The following is a 9,107-nucleotide window of genomic DNA, read 5'->3' as shown; positions in this document are numbered from 1 at the left end:
TTAAAAGGAGTTCATTGGAGAGACATGTTGAAGACAGATGATTGACCAATCTCAGAGTTGGAAAGAGATTATCAACAGCACAAAAGAAATTAGCTTTGGAGTGGCAGATGGACAATACTTGATGAGATGATTACAGGTATTTACAGTTGGAATTGAAAATTTAGTTCCTAGTTTTTGACACAGGAGGCTGGATGTTGGATAGTGACTTAGGTGTGTGGCCCTGAAATTTCACTGCATTAGAATCAGTGAATATTAAGAACAGATTGTTTGGAGGGTCTCATTTAGTAGATTCTCATTCATTCAGGTGCCTCTACCATTTAAGAAGCTCCATAGTTATACCTGAAAATAATGTCAATTAAATCTTAATTAAAAGAAACACCATAGTTGATTTTTAATGAACAGCTAGATCTGGTAACTTACCTAGAAAGAAGCAACACTGAATTATAGGCCCCCAAAATGGAAAAGTAAGTCAACACATACCCCTGGGAACTAGAACTAGTAAGTAATCTACAATATGAAGTGTAGCAAAGAAAGCCAAAGGAAGCCTCAGGGAAGATGGAATATTGTCTTTAAAAGTAATAGTTGAAGTTTGTGAGAATAAAAGGGTTATTTCCTAAAACTTACAAATTTTTTCTTTACAATGTTCTGATTTTAACATAATTTGCTTACTTAAAACTTTGAATTTCAATGTTCTGGAAAATACTAAAATACAACCTTATTCAGCTAAAAATAAAATAAGCTTTGGCAAAAAAAAAAAAAAAAAAGACCTAATTATATAATAAAAATTCTAAGATTTCCATGTAACAGCTTAGCCTAAAATAGAACATTCTAGCTTCCAGTTTTGCTTTCCTGGCTGACTTTGTTTTTACAAACCATTTAGCAACTATTAAATGCTGTAAGAGGTTTATACAGAATATTCAGAAAAAATGTAAGAAGACATCTATCTAATCATTCCTGCAAGTGGAAAGATTTAGCCGACTAAAGAGGAATCTGGACGTAGAAATGGAACGTCAGGTTACTGTCAAGGCCTGAACTTCTGTAGAAGTAGGGTTTTCTCCTAATCCTATACGGGGTCACTTTGCTGTGCAGGTGGGAAAGAGCAAGAACCAAGGCACCCATGCAGTGTCTAGTCAGTTTGCAGGTGTGCACCAAAGGGAGAGCAAGGATGCTGGAGAAGTAAGAGTGCCTACACAGAAGGGAGAGGATTACCTGGTGTTGGCTTTACTCCCTCCTCTGGAACTAGATGCAGAGTTTATCTATGGGGGATTAGGCAGACCCCTCTTTGGAAAACCTGAGAGGTGGAACCATAAGCTTCCACTTCTCTGGAATGCTGAGATGCCCACTTCAGTGTTCTGGAATTTCACTTGAGAAATTTCCTTCAGTCAGTCCCTCACTTACCTTGAAATCCTGTGCATTCTGAGTTTTTACATCTTGACTCCTAAGTATTCCCAATGACTCCTTGCCAAAACAAGTGTTTTTCTTAGTCTCTTAATCTCTCCTGGCCCATATACTCCTTAAAAGTACTTTCTTCTGCTTTATACAGCAGTGCATGTTTTCCTATCCTTTTGTACTTTTACTTAGGAAGAAATTTTTTTTTAATTAAAAAAATCAAATAACAAAGTCTCCTTTCACATCTTTCTTGTTCTATAACTACTGAATTTATCTTCTGTAGATCCTTTTTTTGAAAAAACTGAGATTGCATGTGCAGTTTGCCTTTTTTAAAATTCAGTGTATCTTTTTCCATGTTGATGTAGATCCTCATTTCTACAACTGTGTAATATTTCATATGAATGCAGCCTAATTTACCCATTCTTTCACTGATACTCAAGTGTCTATTCACAACTATAATGTGGCGCAGCGACTATCCTACTGTAACTGATTTCTGAGATTTTTACAACTGGATAAAGTTACCAAGTATGCAGTGTACATTTAGAATTTTGACAATGCCAAATTGTCCTTCTTGGGTCACACCAATTTAATCTCTCACCAGCAGGGTGTTTTGTTTAAACCTCTTCCAATACTCATTATCCGTTTTTTTAGTTTTTACTAGCGATGTGCAAAGAGCATTCTTTCTTGTGCATTTGAGTATCTTTTAACTTGCTTTTTTTTTCAAATTGATGTCAACTAATACAACATAGTTTCAGGTGTACTTGCTCTTATTTTTAATTACGTTTTTTGTGCATTACTTCTAGAGTTATTCTTTTTCAGACTTGATAATAAAGCTGGTCTACCTTTGATCTCAACTGCACGTTAACATACCTTGTAGCCTTTTATGTTTATAAATTTTTTCTCTGTGGTCTTCAGGGTTCATATTGCTTAGGAAGGCCTTCGCAATATGCATAAAACCGTTAATTCTTAAATTTTTGTATATGGAAATGTAGAGCCTACATTCCTGTATTTGAAATGCTACCTCTATAATGAACATACACATGGGATTATTTCTGAATTCTAGTTTGTTCCATTAGTCGAACTGTCCAGTCCTATTCCAATATCTCCTGTTCTAAATACTCTAGCTTTGTACTTGTGATGTGTATTTGGGTTATTGTATTTTTTTAAAAAACATTTTGGTTAATCTTGCACATACATTCTTCCAGAGAAACTTTAAAACCATTTTGTTGGATGCCTGGATAGCTCAATCAGTTGAGCATCCTTCAGCTCAGGTCATGATCCATGGTATGTCAGGTTCTGCACTGACAGCACACAGCCTGCTGGGATTCCTTCTATCCTCTCTCTCTGCCCCTCCCCCGTTTGTGCTTTCACTCAAAATAAATGAACTTTAAAAAACCCCAAAACTTCAGATAATAAAAATCATCTTGTTGATTTCCACTAAAAATTGTTAAGTATTTTTCCTCAAAATGCAAAAAATTTATAATCTGAGGTGAATCTTATCTTTCCATTGCTGAGCCTACTCATGTAGGGGCACAGCATTCTTTCCATTTATTTTGATTTTCTGTAACATACATAAATGAAATTTTGTTTTGATGTAGGTTTTCCTTTTTTCTTGATAGATTTCACCATTGTTGCTGCTAATGTGAATAGTTCTTTAGAAGTTGATTATTTGGTTTATAAAAAATCTCAATGTTGCTCTGAGAGCTTACCATCTTCCTTCCAATGTTTCATAGTTTTTTAGTTGTTTTAGATTTCCAGGTAAACATTATCATATACCTTAATTTCTTTCCTTCCAATTTCATACCTTACCTTACTACAGTGGATCCCTAATTCTCAGAACAATGTTTAATTGTAGGAATGACAGTAGATAACCTAAACAATGCCATTAAGTGTGCTGTTTATCTTTGGTTGATACCCTTCATCCAGTTAAGCAAGCTTCCTTTTATTACTTAATATGAACTGTATTTTTAAGAAATCAGTAATTTTCAGTATCAATTAAGATTATATAGTTTTTCTTCTTCAACGTAGGAAATTTTCATTACATGTCTAATGTTGATCATCCTTGACCATAACCCAACTTGGTTATTATGTTATTTTCTAAATGCACTGGTGGCTTCTTAGTTTCCTTAATTTCTTTGCAGGTATATTCCTAAGCGGCACTGAGCTGGGTTTTTTTTTTTCCAGTATCCTTGTTTAGATTCTGTTAGTTCTGCTACCTTCATATCTGGGATATATTACATTCTTCTCTATGCTTTGTTCCTGGTGACTTTTGTCAGGGGTATGTAGAGCATTCTTTTATGCTTCCTTTATTAAGGTTTTCTAACTCTTCAATTTTTTGAAATCTGTATTTTCCTAGAAAATTATCCAAGTCAATTTTCAAGATTATTAGTATATAAGGCTATGCTAGGGGTGCCTGGGTGGCTTAGTTGGTCAAGCATCTGACTTCAGTTCAGGTCATGATCTCATGGTTAGTGGGTTCGAGCCCCACGTCGGGCTCTGTGCTGACAGCTCATAGCCTGCAGCCTGCTTCAGACTGTATCTCCCTCTCTCTTTCAAAAATGAGTAAACATTATAAAAAAAAAAAAAGGCTAGGCTAAATTCACTTCTAATTTTGGAGGTCCCTAATATCCATAATATGTTCCCTTTGTTTCCAAAATTGTTTTCTCCTTTTCTTCTTTAGATTTGCTAAGTGTCTACTCTTTTCAAACAACAGCTATTATTACTAATTTTATTTTCTATTTCATTAATATCTTTTATTTTTAATTCCTTTTATTTTGGGAGATCTTATTTTTTCTGCTTCTTTGCTGTTTCTGTTTCCTTTTCTGATCCTTCCTGCCATGTGTGTATCTTTTAAGGATGTGCTGACCCTCAGTGAGTTTATCCACACAACATAGCAACATATGAAGCCTTTACCATTAGCCTATGTAGCCTATGCAGGCTACAAAGTCTGTATTAATCTGGAGTCAGAGTGGGTTCCGATTCCCCACTTCCTACTTATGAGATCTCGGCCAAATGTGAGCAGTTTCTTCATCTGTAAAACAGAAATAATAATACACATTAAGTTTGAAACTATTTGCAAATCATTTAGCATAGAAACTTGCTCCTATTAGTAACTCAATAGGTGTTTGGTAAGATAAAACACCTCAGTTGCCCTATTTCTAAAAATAAGAGGATTGGGATGACTAATCCCAAATTCCCTCCCAAGCGCGAAAAAGTTTATTTTCAGTCTATCAGTTCATCCACCAGACAATCAACTGATCAAGCCACCCACGAACCCCCACCACAATTACTAAGCCTTCCACTTGAACTAAGTATTCCAAATGTCAGGAACACCAAGATGAATAATGAAAAGGTCTTTACCTTCCAGAAGCTCAGAGTCCTTGGGGAGTAGGGGTGAAGATCAACTATTAAACAGTAATTATAATGTAATATAGTAAGTGGTTTAATAAAGTCTGTGGAAATTCAGACTTTGAAAAGTATGTGCAGCAAAATCAAAGACCTAGGTTGAAAACCTAATTGAGATACTTAATACTAGTTGTGAACCTTCAGGCAAGTAATGTTGATGCTTTATTTCTCTTTCTGTCCCTTTCTGTCTCTATACCGTCCTGGTAGGTTAAGGATTGAATAAGAAAACAAATACAAAGTATAAAGTGCAAGAGTCACATGAACTCAGCAAATAGCAGTTGTTAACATTACTAATATTATAAGAGGCTATGGAAGTTAAAGAAAGCCATTCACTGTACTTCAAGAGAGGAATGATAGGGTCTGGGGAATATCCCAAACGTGTTTACGGAACAAACCCTGAGGATGGAAAAAAAAAAAAAAAAAGAATGAAAGGGCAATTAAGGTGGGTGATGCTCTTAAAGGTCAGAGAATTCTAATTTTTGTATTCTCTGCTGCTAGCATTATATCCAACCCACATATTCCTTCTCTGTCTCCGTTTTTTAGTAGGCTCCACGCCCAACGTGGGGCTCGAACTCAAGACCTGGAGATCAAGAGTCCCGTGCTCTACCGACTGAGGTAGCTAGGTGCCCCGCGAACCATGTATTTTCAATAAAGAGTGAATGGAAGAATACCCGTTAAATAATAAGGTTGGAGAAATAAAAGATTTGAGCGAAACTGTTGCAAGTATCATTTTACATTAAAGGGAACCTAGGAGTTAGAGTCAGGAATCATGGAGCAGTCTTTTGACTACTGACCTGTGTTTATACTGGCTCCACAACTTACCTGCTGTTTGGCTTTAGCAAACTACTGATACCTTGAATCGCCTCACATACAAAACAGGGCTAACACCTACCTTACACAATTATGCTTAGAATTAAGTACCAAGCAATTATCCAAGAGCCTGGCACTAATAAAGCATTCAATAATGAAAGCGGCTGCAGCTAACTTCTCCTTTGGGTCTTTCTCAGTACCTGTGAAATGACAGGATAAGAACAAATTTCCTCCAATGTTCCAACAAGCACTGAAAAATTATACTAGGTTTGCCAAGGACGAAGAAAGGCCCCGCCCGGCCCGCGCCACACAGGTCACCTACGCAAACTGCAGTCCTGGAGCCCGCATCTGCGTCGCTGAGCCATGGAAGGCGTGATCGATGCCAGGCCGCTAGAGAGACGCGGCCTAGACAGGCTGCATGTGAGACCCGGCGGAATCTCAGGAACACCAGCCCACACCACCATCCGATTTCTCTAGAGGCGAAGCCTCGAAAAAGGTTGAGGGGAGGCCGGAAGTGACGCAAGGTCGTGAGGAACCGGAAATGACCGCAGCACGCCGGAAGTTTACCCGTTTCCAAGGCAACGGCTCCACCGCAACTACAACCGGTTAGCTGTAGTCGGGACGCTGGAAAGCACCTCGGAGGAGAGGGTAGCGGCTGACGGCGGCCGCCGCCAGAGCGACTCGCGGAGAGTAGCAATCGAAGACGGCGGCCGCCTCACTAGTCATCGCGTTTGGAGGACAAACGGCCGACATGGTCAAAGCGGCGGCCAGTTAAGGGAAAGAGTTAGCGAAGACAGGGGAAGTATCCGTGAAGACGGCGGCCACCTCTATAGGGGCTCTAAAAGAGTACGTGAAGACATCGGCTTCTCCCGCAGTGACTCGAGAAGAGTCAATGAAGACCTTGGCAGTGTCCCTCTGGAGAGAGTTAGGGGAGATGGTGGCCGCTGTTACAGCACCTCCTGGGAGACATTAAGGGGAGACCGCGGCTTCAGCAGCAGCGACGTGAATTTAAGTGAAGTCGGTAGCCACCAAACTAGTGACTGTGAGGGACCGGTCCGAGAAGACCGCGGCCTCCGCTTCAGTGATTCTTGGGAGGGGGTCAGAGAAGTCCCCCAAACCAGCGACTCCGGGGAGAGAAGCAGTGACTACCACAGCCGCCGCCTCAGTGACTCTTGGGAGGAAGGGAGTGCCGATGGCGGCCACAGCCTCAATAATTCCTGGGACGGAGTAAGTGAAGATCGCGGCTACGCGGCCAGCGACTCCTCTGCGGTGAGCGTCAGCATAGACGCCAGCCGCCGCCTCAGTGGATTCTGGGAGGGAGAAAGTATAGACGAGGGTTCCCGCTGCGGGAGCTCCTGGGAGAGAACCAGGGAGGACGGCGGCCCCGGTGCTAGCGACGACGAAGGCGGTAGCTGCTGCAGTGGCTCGTGGGTGACAGCAAGTGAAGATCACCGTAGCAGTAGGGGCCTGGACTCGATTCCTCCCCGAAGTCCGCGGGATCGCACCATGCCCGGGGTGTCAGATTCAGGCCCCTCCACTTCCTCTAGGGAGACTGCAACCCCAAGTGAGTCAGACTACTTCTCTTGCCCCTGTCAATGCCTCTCTTCTCACTTCACCCACATCACCGTTGGCCCTTTCTGGTAGTTTCGTTTCTCAGCTGTTACTCCTAATTTCCCTCTGACATATTTTAAGTGGGTCCCAAGGCTGTTCACCTGGTTCTCATCCTCCCTCCAGGTTTCCTCACTTTCTTTCCACTTGCTATATTCCCGAGACTTCCTACCCAGATTGACATCAACGCTTGTTAAATCTTATGGACCCTTGGCTTCTCTGCAGCATTTGACCCTGTGGAGATGACTTTAGATTTACCTAGTTTTCTTCCAATCTACTGACGCTCCCTTTCCGTTTGATGACTTTTCTACCATCCTCTCCTTAAATGCTGCCCACCCCCCCACCCCGTGGATAGTGCCATCACTGATGCTTTTTTTTTTTTTTTTTTTTCCTGGTCGTGTACTATGACTTCAACCCCTTTGAAATCTTTATTATTCAACCATCCAGTAAATATTTACTGAGGGCTTACTATTTGCTGTGTCTTAAGGATGTATCAGTGAAGACGAGAGACACATTCCTTACATTTTAGGAGGAAAAATAAATACTGAGCAAATACTGACTCGTGTGATGAATATTATAAAGAAGAGTACAGTGTCCTTGGCTTCAGAATGGGGTGAGGGTAGGTATCAGAAAAAAAACTATGTATGAATACTGAGAGACACCTACCACTGAGATCTGCTGCAGACAAATATATACAGCTCCCTCTGGAACTCTTCGGCACCTCAAGATCAACATGAGAAAAATAGGATTTTGTGTCCATATGCCCTCTCCGTCCTTCTTGGAATTATCCCATTATGCCTTCCTTGTTTCACCCACTGTATGCATCCTATTTCCATATTTGTTGAATCTGTCTCCTTTTCTGTTCCTGCTGTTACTCTCAGTTGAGAGTTGCAGCCTCTCTGGTGTGGACCACTGTAGCGTCTTACAAGGTCTTCCTGAGTCTCTAGTCTTACCTTTTTGTTCCCCCTCAGCAATAGGATGGGTTTGTGTGTGTGTGGTTTCTTGACCACATCCTACAATTCATGCTGTCTAGGATGCCTTTCCCTTGTCCCCATTTTATCTGGCAAACTCCTGTTAATCCTTGAAGATTCATCTTAGAACTCACTTTCCCCAGAAATCCTTTTCTTTCTCATTTCCTTCTATCCTGGCTGATTTAGAAGTCTTCTGTGCTTCCATAAGTTCTTATGAATATTTGTCATTGTTCTTATTGCATTATTTTATAATTTTTTTGTTTGTATCTCTCTGTGAGTTCTTTGAGGATAGAGACCATGTTGCCTTCATCTTTTTATCTTTATGGTAGAGACCAAATTAATGTTGAGTGGATACATGGGTGGATGAATGAATGAATTGGGATGGAATGTGGTGGGGGAGAAAAGGCTGTAAAGTTAGATGTAGCCAAGTTAGTGGAGGGCATACATTGTCCTACTGAGGGTTTGGGCTTTGTTCTCTAGACTAGCAGTGGATAACCAGATGCAGTTAGTGGAATAGAGGCATGGAGTGATCAGGATAGTGTCCTTGTACAAGATGGATTAGAATGTCCTGTATAAAATGGATTAGAGTGAGTAGAACATCATTTGTAGATCTTGTATTACTAGTTTAAAGGAGAATAATGAAAGTCTGACCTAGGGGATTACATCATTAAACATCATTAAGTGGCTTGGTTATTTTTGGTGCCCTCCTTACTCCCTTCCCCATATGCATATTTCTTAATTGTTCTTCAAGATCTTGCTCACATGTTTACTACTCCAACGTCTTAATTTTACCTATACTCAGGGCAATACTGTCATTTTTTTTATTTTATTGAATTTATCCAAATACATTTTAAAGTGTTGGTGGAAATAAAATGCATTAAATCCCTGTTCATTTGCCATCATATTATCTTAGTGCCTGGAATG

General features: G+C 40.4%; 1 protein-coding gene across 1 annotated transcript in view; it reads left to right on the top strand.

Moving 5' to 3' along the window:
- The first annotated feature begins 6,177 nt into the window (after positions 1–6,177).
- Positions 6,178–9,107, top strand: part of ANKRD42 (ankyrin repeat domain 42) — a 72,638-nt gene continuing 69,708 nt past the window's right edge. The window contains exon 1 of the mRNA XM_043580098.1: positions 6,178–7,168. Within this exon, the coding sequence (XP_043436033.1) occupies positions 7,111–7,168 (58 nt within the window). The 5' untranslated portion in view covers positions 6,178–7,110. The remainder of the gene's footprint in view (positions 7,169–9,107) is intronic.

The sequence above is a fragment of the Prionailurus bengalensis genome, chromosome D1 (assembly GCF_016509475.1).
Source record: "Prionailurus bengalensis isolate Pbe53 chromosome D1, Fcat_Pben_1.1_paternal_pri, whole genome shotgun sequence".
NCBI lineage: Eukaryota > Metazoa > Chordata > Mammalia > Carnivora > Felidae > Prionailurus > Prionailurus bengalensis.
This window is presented reverse-complemented; position numbering and strand designations above follow the sequence as displayed.